General features: G+C 43.6%; 1 protein-coding gene across 4 annotated transcripts in view; it reads right to left on the reverse strand.

The window, feature by feature from the left end:
• Positions 1-13,570, reverse strand: part of SEMA5B (semaphorin 5B) — a 278,169-nt gene that overhangs the window by 24,372 nt on the left and 240,227 nt on the right. For 3 of the 4 annotated variants that reach the window (XM_067299305.1, XM_013960654.2, XM_067299306.1), the window contains exons 14-21: positions 13,068-13,249; positions 9,777-9,920; positions 8,104-8,251; positions 6,510-6,735; positions 5,631-5,849; positions 3,758-3,928; positions 2,698-2,847; positions 1,746-1,790 (exon numbers count right to left, since the gene is read on the reverse strand). In XM_067299305.1, coding sequence (XP_067155406.1) covers positions 1,746-1,790; positions 2,698-2,847; positions 3,758-3,928; positions 5,631-5,849; positions 6,510-6,735; positions 8,104-8,251; positions 9,777-9,920; positions 13,068-13,249 — 1,285 coding nt within the window. The remainder of the gene's footprint in view (positions 1-1,745; positions 1,791-2,697; positions 2,848-3,757; positions 3,929-5,630; positions 5,850-6,509; positions 6,736-8,103; positions 8,252-9,776; positions 9,921-13,067; positions 13,250-13,570) is intronic. The other variant, XM_067299307.1, reaches the window with a different exon arrangement.

Below are 13,570 nucleotides of genomic sequence, written 5' to 3' on the forward strand. Positions count from 1 at the left end.
TAACTGATATGCTTTTCAAATAGAGAATTCTGCCCATTAGTCTTCTGATCTCCTCTAATCTTTAGTTAAAAAATATCCTCCTGAGTTTAATAAGAACAAAACCAATAGAGTTCTACAGAAAAGTAATGCACTTCAATCATAATTACAGTAAGGATCATATAGAATTTATTAGACTGACAAGCTACATTTATTTTTTTAAACCACACTATAAAATTCTATTGCAAGATTACAACTTTCTATTGTGTTTTAGATGATGATCCAAAAAACCAGCAGAAAGACGATAATTTCCTATTAAATATTATGAGACTATTCCAAAAAGACATTTCCTTGCTGAAAACCTCTGCCTGGTTTACCTCACTCACGAGAGCTAAAATACAGAATATGCAGCTGGTGTTCAGTGAAGCCACATGACATTCTGTCACATTCTCCTCCTGCCCAGCTTTGCTTACACTGCAGTGAATGTTTCATTTCACTGTTACATTTGCCTATTCACTACAGTAGGAAATCCTTTCTAAAACATAAAGCTCTCTTACATTTCACTGTTGCCCTTGAAAGACCCATCTGATTTTTCAGGTGAGTTTTAGCAGTACCTCAGGGGTAAAACAAAATATTTTATCTACAGCACATCAGTCCCCAGGGTGGAGCCTTTCTGGTTCACCACTTTTATAATATAGACTTTCTGAAATGCATCAGCAGAATTTGTGTTGATTGGTTTCCTTGCCAAATATTGTGGAACGCTATGTAATAAATAATATTAGCTATGGTAAAATGTAGATTAGAATAGCAAATGCAATGGTGGTGGAAAAAAGAAGAAGGAAATGCGAATACAGGGCGTAACAGCAGAGTGCAACTGTAGTAAGGAGTCCTGGAACTGAAGAGAGACTTTGCTCTCTCTGGAGGGGGAGGAGTGATGCAGAAAGCCAACTGTTACATTGTAGGTGCTGAAATCTTAATTCCACTGATTGCCCTGCAGTCACAAACCAAAAGGCCACATTTCCATTCCACAGATGACATGCCTTTTTTGCCATGATCTCCACAGGGGGAACAGATTTTGGCAGCCTGCAGACTATCTCAGTTTCAGGAAAGCAGGGGTGTGACGCAAGTAGGAATTGACATGGTCATTAGTGTGAAACTAGCATTTTTAAATGTCGAAGGAACCTGCCATTCTCTTCAATCTGCATTTTTATCACAGAGGCTCCTAGGCCAGTGGAGAAGTGACACTAATGACTGTATCTTCCAAGTTACACGCATAAAGGAGTCACATCTTCTCTGAGAGGTGAAGACTTCAACGAAAAGGAGTGCTTGGAGGACAACCATCAACTCTAATCTAGTCCTATGATAGCAAAGGAACTGTCTAAGAGACCTCCATTCACCAAAGTCTTTATAGGTTATTTAAAAATACCTGCCTCCAAACAGCTGCAGGCTTACAATGGTGAAATGAGGAATATTCCTTCCTTTCTCCTGAACGATTTATATGGAGGATAGAGAAAGACAGGTGACGTGTTCCCTGATAATTAATGACCCTCAGGGCCCAATCCAAACCCTAAAATAAATAAAAATCTTGGAACTGACAACTGGATGGTGAGATACATTCCTCCAGTCTGACTCAGACAGCAAGACTCCAATGGAATTAAGGTTATCAGTGTGATGTGAGCTGCACAGATTAATGCTTTGGCTGATACTGCACAGGGAGAAAAAAAGCTAGGTTAGGATAAAAATAAGATATATAGTTAGTGGTACCCTACCTCCACAGTTTGTGCTCTCATCAATGCTGGAGGCTGGCAGGATCACTAAATAAAGAAAAGATTGGAGAAAGTTGTCATTTTGCCATCACTTTGCTTCTTTAAGTAATTAAAGCCCCGGTGCTCTAGACATGAGAAGCTGCTCGTGTGCTTTGCAGCAAGCTGAGAGTCTCTCTAAATTGAATGATAAGCTCAGCATGGGGAACCACACGCAACAAAACCTCTCAAAAGGCCTGACAATTCCAGTACTATTACCTGATCACTGTTCAGCTTCTTCCATTTGGAGAAAGAAGACAGCTGAGAAAACCATGGAAAACAAGACTACCATTGTCTGTAGATCTCAGATTTTTAAACCAGGGCATTGTAGTCCATAAAAGAACATTTGGAAAGCAGTTATTCAGTCTAGACACATGTCAAGTATTTGCCTGAGAGATTCAATTTCCACAAAAACTAGGTTGGAAGATGTTTATGAACATCTGTCCATCAATAACGTTTCTCTGTTAGACCCCTGATTGCTCTCCCCACTTTACATGCCAGTTGTCTCCATTTGCCCCAGCTTGCTTCTTTACTCCTGTGGGATGCTTTCCTCTGATGTTTGAACTTAAGGACCTCCTGTTGCCCAAATCCACACCAAGAACAGAGTTCATTTATATAGCCCAGCCTGAGACAACTATGCAAGGTTAAAAGCTTCAATTCAAGCAATACTAGTTACTTATTATAGATCTAGATAATTCTGCTTTATAAGAGAGCTGAGTTGTCCCCAAAGGAATGTCAGTTATCCTGTGCCTGAAACAAGTAAGTATATAGCACATTTGTTAGTTTGCTTGCTTGTTGTTTTAGAGGCATCCCAGCCCCATCTATAGTAGAGAAAATCTCAGCCTAGCTTGACAGTCTGGGCATGAGCTGCTTTCCTGAATCAGCCCACCCTCTCCCTCCTTGATGACACTGTACATACCGGGAATTTCATTATACAGGCAATCTTGGTACTGTGTGCTGTTTCCGACGCACTGAGAAGAGTCTGGACTGTGTACCTCGCAATAACGACTGCGATACTGGATCCCCTCTTCATTACACAAGCTCCACTCTGACCACTCTGACCAGCCACCTTAAATCCAAGATCAAGATAACACAGAGAGAACATCACCAAAAAGGGAAAAGACCCCTTGTAAAATCCAAACTTCCCCAATGCTGGAGAGTGTCTAGATCCTGATCTGGACCTCTTTTGCACATATAATCCAGGGGCCTTCAGTGGATTTAATTCTCTCCATACAAGTAACAGTGCAATCATCATATCCTACTTGTCAAGTTAAGCTGCCTTAACACTGACTAAACCAACACCTTGTGGAGTATTGCATAATGCGGGGTTGCCTTAAAAGCTCCTATATCAGCTTTCTGGCTGAAGATGCACAAGGAGGTGGATGGGGCTACGTTGCACCACAAACCCCAACATCTGCAGTGGCCTTCTGGAGTTACCCCAAGCAGCCAGCCCAAATTACAGCGGTTTGGTTAAGGTCCCTAAGAACAGCAGTCAGCCTGCATTGGATCAGAGAAACACAAAGGTGGTTCAAAAGCAACACAGGTCCAACACCTGTCCTTTGAGCTGTAGCACACACTCATCTGCCATTCTGTGTAAGACACAAGAATGAAGGATTGCCCCTTCAGCAACCATACAGATTGGTATTTCATGACTCCTTTTCTTCATCTTGCGAGCTTCCACTTTCAAGAACCAAACTCCCGCTTTTTCAATTACTTTAAACGGATCAGCCGTTAACAAGATTTTGCCTGGCCAGCACCGGAGTGCCAGGGCATGCTCTAGTGAACAAGTAAAGAGAAAGGTGATGCATTTAATTTGAACACTAGGGTGCCTATGTTTTCTCTGGTTCAATATGCATTTACTGAATGGGTAGAAAAGCTTCTAACTGATGGTATTCCTGATTTATTTTTCAACACTTTGCAGATGTGGCTTGTTCCCACCACCACCCAAACCAGCTGAAGCAGAGATGAGACCTGGCTACCTTCACATGGGTGTGTGTTGCAGAGGGCCTCCTCAGTGTGCAGACCAATGCAGATATCCTCTCCGCTAGATGGGGCTGGATTGGTGCAAGTCCGTGTGCGCTGGTAGTGTCCTCCTCCACAGGTTGCTGAGCACTGAGACCAAGGAGTCCAGCAAGACCATGAGCCTTTCACTGAAGGATATTGAAAAGCAAGGAGAGGGAGGCACATGTCACTGGTTACTCCTTTCACTGTGGCAAAGCTGGAGACAGCCCCAGCCTCTCACCTTCTAGATCCACCCTGCCCAGACTAGCTAGCACTTTCTTGTACTCCAGGACATTTGGGCCTGACAACAAAAACTTTTGTATCCACTCTGTGGATGCAGAATGAAGTATATCTGCACAAAAAGACTCTGCATCATGAAGTGCCCTAACAGAAACTATTCTTTAGGGCAGTAACCTTGTTGTTACACACATTTTATACAACAGCATTACTGTTATTACGTTGTTTCCTGACACTTCACCTACAGCAGCAGCAGATTTACTTGGAAACAAAATGCTGTACAACCTAAGTGGAGCTTATATGGCATCTTTCTGGGGGGGGGGGGGGGCCCCAATTCTTCTAGTCCCAACCCTCAGAAAACAGGAGCTCAGAGGCTTGATCTGAGTACAGTCACGTAACAAGTTAATAATAAATCTAGGGAGGCAATTAAGAGCCCTAGTTTGAACCCCTCTTGTCTGTGTACTAGACTATCTGATTTGCAGGTCCACATTACTTACTTCAGGAGATATCTTTAACAACCTGATGACTTAGTGCAAGATAAACCCAGGATTTGTGTATACACATCGAGTGAGGAAGGGAAGGAGGGAGACACAGAGAAATAGGAATCATGCACTCAGAACAGATTGTAAAACATCATAGCGTCCAAGGGCAGAAAACAGCACAGAAGAAGGGCACGGACATTAGTGAAAAGCCACTGAGATCTTCCAAAATAGTACTAATAGCTGCCTTTATAGTGCCAGAGTTATTTTCTTTTTAGAGGCCACAGAGTGCAATATTTGCCACTCTTGCTGTGCTTTACACATTCTGATCATCGTTCTATCCGCATTGGCATTTTATCTTTGTAATGAGTTTTAATATCATTATAATACTAAAATAATATAGCACTTTCAAGTGTAGGCCACAAACTGTATTGCCAGAGGTAGATAAATGCTGAAACTGCAAAGAGGTGAGATGATTTGCCTAAGATCACTTAAATTTAGGTTAGATATTTATTGCAGAGTAAGGAGAAGGATAAGCAAGTGAGAATACAGTTGTCAATGGTCTATTATTACTATTCTGGACCAGAAGTGCAACATAAACATGAGGACAAACTCGAAAACCAGGAAACCAGGCAAGAATACTCCCTGCTGGCTGTGCAGGAAATGGTAACTGATGCCAAGAGTAGATGCCCATCGCAAGAACAATACGTAAGCAGGAGAGGGGGAAGAAACAAGTGTTCACAAGAAGAATCTCCACATCAAGCATCTCTACACAGTATTAAGCCACATTCATTAAGCCTGTCTTCTCATCAAGGTGCAGGTGCACCATGATGCCCTCCACTGGATGGAGCATCAAACCTGCTTGAAGCAAAAAATTGCTAGACAAGCCACAATACTACTTCCTTTAGAGGATGTGGCTGTGTTACCCTCTGAGGCTAGATGAAACATAAGTCACAGCACTGAAGGATGTGTGGGTCACAGACATGGGTCATTTCAATAACTTTTAAAAAATTAAGGAAAAACCCCCAAAGCTAAAAAAAAAAAAGCAGCTTGGAAATACTGATTTTTGATGTCTCTACCATTAAGATGGGGAAGAACACCTCTGAATTTCACGCAGGAAGATGATAATGGTTACCTGGGCAGGGATGTGGGTTGCAGTCTTGGTACTCCATCGCTGACCCCACGCAGGGCAAGCCACCATTTTTAGGTTCGGGGTTTGTGCAAGTTCTCTTCCTGATCCTAAATCCCAACTCACAGTCCCTGGAACAGGAGGACCAGGCCCCCCAAAAGGACCAGCCCCCATTGATAATCCGTGCAGAGGTCTTACCAGTCTTGAGGAGGTCATCAACAAGAGCTTCAAGGAAAACAAATGATACACCATATGATTATAAATCAGTCAGTTGTTGGCTTTTATAAAAGGACTTCAGCTCATAAATAAACTCAGGATTTGTGTGCCTTGGGGAAGGGTTTCTGTTGAAAGCTTTTAGCAAGAGTTTTGTTCCACTGGGTTAAAGGTAGAAGTGAAATAAAATCTGCACACACACGAGCTGAGTCAAGTTATAACCTTGATAAATAACCTTTCTGGGCAGCAAACTGCAGCAATCCAGGCTGTGCCCTGAGGACACTGCCTTGCATCCCAGCAGTAGCGAAGGGAATTATCCCAGAGGCAGTGCACAAGGGGACCTCCAGAGAGAAAGAAGAGTACAGACACACTGTCCTGCAGAACGGCTCTTCTCCTCTTTTCTATGTCCTCATTACTTGCCTGTCCTCTTTGGAGCAGTCTGACAGTAACAAGAACAAATCTATACAGTGCCATAAGTGCAGAGCTCATGACCGTGTTGATCGCTAAGTCACAGGGCTCTCTGCATGCATCCCAGTCATTCTGTAGTGGCACTAGCTGTACGTGTCAAGATTTATGTAGACACACTCAGGTTTTTGCTGTCCCGAGAGGATCCCCCATCTAACACCAAATCTAGGCTTGGCCCTATGGCCCCCCGGAGCTGGCAAGACGTACAGTCAGTATCACACACTGCCGAGCCATCATTGGGGCAGAATCGACTCTCGGTCTTCTTCCTCCCAAACTGCAGCTCGTGAGGATCGGACAGCTGGGCACGACACGTGTAGCGGAAGCGCTGCTCCTGGCGGGCACCGTTCTGGGTGATATTGACAGGCATCCAAGGGGTCCAGGGTGTGTTTCTGCGCACCTCCGGGCAACTCTCGGGGTTGCACGTCTTATATTCCTGCCAAGGAGGAAAAACACTCTCTCCTTATTTATCAAACAGCAACACTGTAACAGGCAGGGATTCATTTACATCCCAGAAGACAAGAAAGTACCCTCTGGATCTCAAACTACATCCCTCCACATTATCTGACCTCACAGATACAAGTCAGAGCTGGGCCCAGCACAAAACCCAGGCACTGTGAAGGCAGTGGTGGTGGATAGCCTCATGAGGACCTCAAGGGTGAACTGTGCTTGTTATTCTTATGTCCCTCAGGTTTGTGTTTCTTTGCTGACTCAAAGTCCTGTGGGGCTTGGAAAGCCTGGTACATCGTGGGCAGGATAATACTTCAAACAATATATAATAATAACAATGAACAAGTTATCTTCTGCTATGGCCCTGAGATGCTATTGCCAGGCCGGCCTACAGGACCCTCATGAGGACAAAATCTCAGTAAGGTTTATTCCTTCAAAAGTTTAGTGTTTTATTTTTAAGATGCTTTTAGAAAAATCTCTTTTTATTGCTATTTTTTGTTTGGTTGGCTTTTTTAACTCTCTAATGAGGATTATGAACCATTTGCCATCCTTGGTCTAGACCTGAGCACCCACTGAGTCCAGCCAATATTCTAGCTGGAGGGGGATGGGGTGATTTGAAGTTTTCACAATTTTCTCCATCAGCGAGAGGAATTCCAGTGAAAAACATCAAGTTCTTGTTTAAAAATAAATAAATAAATAAATTTCTTCTGGCAGAGGGAAGGAAATGTAATGCTTCAGGATTTTATGATTCTAGAGTAAATGCCAAACAGCTTGTGAACAGATGGGAGGTTCCAGATCAAATCTGCTTACCCTGGAAGAAAACTCTCCATAAAAATAATTAAAACAGCTGCATGAAGCAGCTGCCAGAATGGGAAAGTGAAAAAAAGATAGAAAAGGGGTAGCCATTGCCTCACTTGTGGGTTAACTGCATGTTTGACCTGCTGTTTACTCTAGCATGAGAGTGAGACTCATTTCTGATGCCTGTAGGGCTTCCTTGACTCAGTGGGATCATCCCTGGGAGTAGGATAGAAGAACAAAAGGTGGAGTGCTCTCAGGTAAACTACCTGAGATATCTAAACCTACAAAAGCTTAGCATGGCAGCCTCTCCTTACCCGTACACACACACACACACACACACACACACACACAATCACGCCAACTTGACTGGGTTCTGCAGTCTGCCACCTCTTTACTTCCCAGTTCATTTCAGCATGGTCTCCAGCAAGGGCTGAGGCTAGCATTTTCTTGTAGCTTGAGAAATAAAAGCAAGACGGAGAGAGGAGTTAAATACCAAGTCCCTAGAAGCTAAATGTCAATAGGTGCCCTATATGCAATGTCAGTAAATAATACATACCACAGCACAGCCTGGACATGTATTTCCATTTTCACAGGACCTCTGTCTTGAATGTATGCCTCCGCCACAATTCACACTACATTTATTCCAAGGACCCCATGAAGACCAAAAAATTGGTAACGGGCATGGACTATTTTCATTACAGAATCTGAAAGAGGAAAGCACATGGCTCAGAAAAAGTCCATGTCAGCACATCCCAGGGACAAAAGCACAATGGGTGCATACTGCATTTGGGTGCAATTCATGCTTGCACAGAAAGTCAGCATAAGCTGGTTATATTAGTATTATTCCTGTTCACAGCAGAGAACTGTACCCTTTATACAGAACCAGGAGTGGTTAACCAGACAGTAAGGCGGAGCTCACTAACAAGGTTGGCACAAATGATCAAGATCAGGCTTCTGAAAGTGCTCTGATCTCAAAACTTTTATACACTGAAGTTACAAAAGAGCTCACAAGCTGAAGCCCAGGTATCTCAATGAGAGATACTGAATGGTAAGTGTTTTGAAAATCTGGCTCTTATTTAGGTAACTAATGGGAGCTCAGCTCATCAACCAACTGTCCCTAATGACAGGTACTAAGTGCTTGACAATCTTCTCTTCCCAAAATCTGGCCCTTACTGTTGTTTGGACCCTAAGAAACTAGTGTTTGCAATTGGAGCCAAAACAGCTATATGCATCTAAAAGCAGCTGCTAAATTAATGTTGTTTCATGTTCCCTTTCTAAAAGGTAACTTCAATTTTGTTCAGTTTTTGAATAGATATTCTTCTCAAATTGAATCACACAGGACCCTAACTGACTCAGACATAGTCTTTAAAACAAAAAAGGGACCGTTCTGAATGGCCACAAATCAAGCCAAACATTAAAATGTCCTGAATCAAGGAAGTTAAATGAATTGCCCTTTGTATTCTGAGAAATGCAGAAAGATCTGTCTTAAGTGACCACTCAAGGGACAAGCAACAGCCTACTGACAAGCAGAGGTGGCCTTTAATGAAATGTCTAAACCGGAAACCAAATGGGGATGCCTTGAAGCATGTGCTTAATTATGGGCTGGGCTTGAAGAACCAAAATAGTGCAGATGGCTCTGTAGGTTCTAAAAGTATTGTCTTTCAGTGATTTTGCATCAAATTTGCATAGTTTAGAGGGGGGAGAAATAGATATTCTTCTGTTGCCAACCCAGCAAAAACTCAAGCCTGAATCTGTGAGTTAAGCTGTATTCTCTCTTGAACTTCTGGTGCATCAGCACAATTAATACAGAACTTAGGAATGGTGTAATTGGCAATGAAAGCTGCACATATTCAACTGCCTCCTCAGGTACAGAATCAGAAAAATGTAACTATCAACAGTTAGACTGCTAAAAGGATATGACTTCTCCTTTCATTCAGGAGGACAGTCCTCTGTTTTGGGGATAGGAATAGTCATGCACTAACACTTGCGAAGGTCTGAAAGGTCATGACAAAGGGTGGAGGCAACTCTGAAGTCTCTGATGGTCACAGGATCATTGCAAGAGAGAGGCTGTGCATGTTAGCAACCTCACCCATCTCAGGCTCTGGGAGGTCTTCTGCTCCATGTAATTGGCCAAACAGCCTTAATCTGCATTCATAGAAGAGCTGCCATTTCCAGCTGACAACATTATAACCTCAAAAGTGAACAAAGTGAGTTGTGAACGCCTCTTACCTCTCTTCCCTGCTCTGTCCAACACAGACCCTGCCCCCATACCGTGGAGCGGGGTTGCTGCAGGATCGCTGGCGGACCTGAAAGCCGATCCCACAGGAAGTGCTACACGGGGCCCAGGAAGACCAGGGTGTCCAAGCGCCATTTCTATCAAAGGCAGGGAGAGAGAACAGACCATGCAGGTTACTTGAAGGTCTGCTGATGTCATGCTGTGCTCAGCAGCAAAGCACATAAGGCTCTGACAGGGGAATCCTTGAACGCACTGGAAAAGAGATGTATCCATTTCAACCAGACTTTATATCAGCTGAGATTTAGAAAAGGGACTTTCAAAGCATTGGCCTCGCTTTCCTTCCACTGAAGTCTCTAAGACTTGGAAAGGAACAGAATGAAGCCAATACTGAATGATTTTGGAAACCCCTCCTAGGATTTTCTGGGCAACAGTGGGGTTGCTGTAACTCTCACTGACTATTCCCCCATCATCTCCCCTTGTGTCTCTTAACCCCTCTTTTCTGAGCCAAAAGCTGATCCCAAAGTTGTATCTCCTGGGCTCTTCTGCACAACCAAATGTAGTTTTTGAGGCTCACCAAAGCCAGCTGTGCCAAAGGATGTAAAAAACCTACCTTCTGCTCATTCAGCAGGTACTGATACTTTAAATCTGTTACAGCAATAATACTGCCAGCTCCCATGGTTTTATCACAAGCCTCATAATATTTGGTGTTTTCCTAAAGCCTTCGGCCTTGAATCCTATTAAGTGGAAATCTCAAATTTCATTAAAAATAACAATAATTGCTTCTCGCATTCAAGGCAGCCTGCAAACACCACTGTAGTGTGACCTTAAAGCTGTAGAACCCAGAAAGCAATTAAGAGCTCAGAGGCAGGATTGAGTTTCCTAGTTTAATGAGTGATTGCATCTCAGCTGAGCAGTGGTAACTTAGCCTGCGGGAAATGTGATGTAAAACCCCTCTGTTCACACCTCAATTACAGAGGTGCAAGCTAGCACTCTGTACCTCGCATCTGCGACCGGCTGAACACGTGCACGCAGTAGGTTTCTGTGACGCCGCTGACATGGTGACTCAATGATGTGTTTAAACAGAAGCCAGCACTTTCGTCTTTAAAATCTCTTGATTATTAAAGCTCCCCTTCCCTTGATTTGGCAATGCTACTAAACCTTCGAGTCTCACAGAGTCAGGGGAAGGAAAAACCGTACTCCATCTCTTCTGTGCTGCAGGTTTTCATTTCATAGGGAGCCAGTGGCAATGCTCTGTCTTACAGAAATGCCTGATCTTGATACTACACTGCCTTAAGCCAAAAAATCTCATTTGTTTTTTCTTAAAAAAAAAACTTTTTAAAAAGTCTAGTCAAAAAACAGGTGCTCGCTGGTTCTTGAAAGCTAAGCTCAAAAACAGATGTTAATTTTCAAAGCATTTACTGAACTAATAACATTGCTGGCAAGAAATATTTTCTGGCGTAGCACCAATCAGGGCAGAGGATGAAAGTTAAAACCCACATTGCCCTTCGCACCTTTTACATTTGTTATCAAGTCTTGCTTGTTCTTGGCAACCTTATTTCAGACCCCTGTTAGATATTTCTCCCCTCCTCCTCTTGTTCTCTCATCCCTTCTCCCTCCTTCCCTTGCCCTCTCACTCCCCAAACAAGGTTAAAGAACAAGAAATTCACTTACATAAAAATCCAACTCTTCCATGGTACTCTTCAGCATTTTAACCCACCTACTACCTTCCCAACCTCAGTCCAGAAGAAAGATTAGGTATAAAATCTCAAATGAAAAGAATCAAATGGAAGGTTGCTGTTGCTGTAGCAAAAAAGGAAAGTAATCTCTACTAAAATTCCTCAAAAAAAAAAAAAATTTTCACCATCTATTTGTGTTCCAGGATTTTTAACGGAAATGAGGACACTTTCAGACTTCCAGCTCTTGCTTTCTAATAGAACTCATCTTTAAGCATCCTGCTTTCTCTTTGCAAAAAAAATCACAATGCCATATGAAGTCAATTAAAGGAAATTCGAGGGCTGAGGCGGATGTAGGATGACCAGATGTCCCTATTTTTCAAACCATGCTGTTTTCCGGTGTCCTAAGATTGAATAATATATTTTTCATCCCCTTCTCTGAGGATGTTCCTGCCTCTTTCGTCATCAGAGCAGTGCTGACAAACCCATCCCTCTGGCACACTTTGCATTTCCCACTGACATAAAAAGACTGCCTCAGGAAGGCTCCGTACAACCCACGGTGGCAGCACAGGGGTACGAATGACTGCCTGTGTTTTAGGCAGCACAGCCTACAACTGGAAGGAGAGATGCCAATTAAAACATGAGTGTTGCTGAATTTTTCGTGCCAAGGACAGAACTAAACTCCAGGGAGGAGTCAGGAGACAGCTGTCCTTAACAGAATGAGTATTTACAGAGAAAGTGAAGTAGATTAAAATGGTATTGACCCAATATTTACCAAAATATTGGCTGGCCCCACCCTGGTTAAGTAGTGCTTACACTACTGCATCTTTTCTTTCCTTGAGCCATGACATGATGTAGTCTGAGGGTGATGGGTAACAGGGACACAAACACTGTGGCTATGCTTAGGCATCCAGACGGAGGACATATACTCTCCATATTGCTCAAGCACAAGCTTCAGCCATCCCTGGAAAGGCAGCACTTGGACACAAGCTGAGCTGTATGTGTTGTTTAAGTGCTGTCCCTGGTGGGCATGCCTCCTAAGCTCTGCTCGCTGCCAGTTGCTGATCTGTTGCTTTCACGTAGCCGATGTGTTGCAGACAGTTCACAGACTCCCAGAACAAGGCAAACAGACCTTGCTAGGAGCTGAGCTAGGCTCTGTCTCTAAGAAACGCTGCTCTGAAGGATCTCTCCTTGCTTTCGGCAATGCAACCTCAGCCTTCAAGCTCCGAAAAACAATGATTGAGAGCTTACTGATTTTTTTTAGCCTACTGTTGTTCTGTTGGCTAACAACTGCTTCTGCTGTACTTGCTGCCTCTTGATAGGTCACTACCCACTGTACAGTTGAGGGAAACTGAGGCACAGTGTAGCAAAGGCTAATGCTTACACTTTTTTGGGGTGCCCACCTTCCAAAGGCCCCTTTTGAGACACCTGAAGGTCCCTCCTTCAGAGCCATTGGACTCCTTCATTTTTCACTGCCTTCAAGTTGGACCCCACATGTATCAGTTTGGCTGAGATACAAGAAGACAGTCATGGAAACAGAAAGAAAGAGAGCAGGTGTGAACAGGCACAATTCTTATTGCACTCCTGAAAAGCACAAAGATGCTGAGGTACCTTGAACAATTTGCGACCTCAATCCTGGCCCCTTCACAGGCACGACCTCCGCAGCGAGGACGAGGGCTGTCACATGAACGTGACCTACACATACAGGAGCCTGTGCTGTCCCCATCTGAATGCTCACACAGTTGCCATGGGGACCAGGGCCCCAATCTTCCATTTGTTGTCAGGTTTTTCACCTAATTTGAAAAAAAAAAGGTCATTAATAGTGAGTTTACATTTCAGGAGACAGCCCCACAATAGAAATGCCAAACAAAGCTGCTGGGGGGATTAAGGCGCAGCTTAGATGGGAGCTGTCTGTGCTTGTGAGCAGGATTCAAAACAGAGAGCTGTTTTCAGACAATGCCGCATCAATATTTACCCTCCGAATTCCACCCCGCATACCTAACATGTGCACGCAGGCACCCGAGCCTACCCGGCCAGCCAACATCAGATGCAAGCATCCATCTGCCACACCACAAAACCGCCATGCGCCCCAATCCCACGCTGCGCAGCTCCAG

Source organism: Apteryx mantelli, chromosome 6 (assembly GCF_036417845.1).
Source record: "Apteryx mantelli isolate bAptMan1 chromosome 6, bAptMan1.hap1, whole genome shotgun sequence".
Taxonomy (NCBI): domain Eukaryota; kingdom Metazoa; phylum Chordata; class Aves; order Apterygiformes; family Apterygidae; genus Apteryx; species Apteryx mantelli.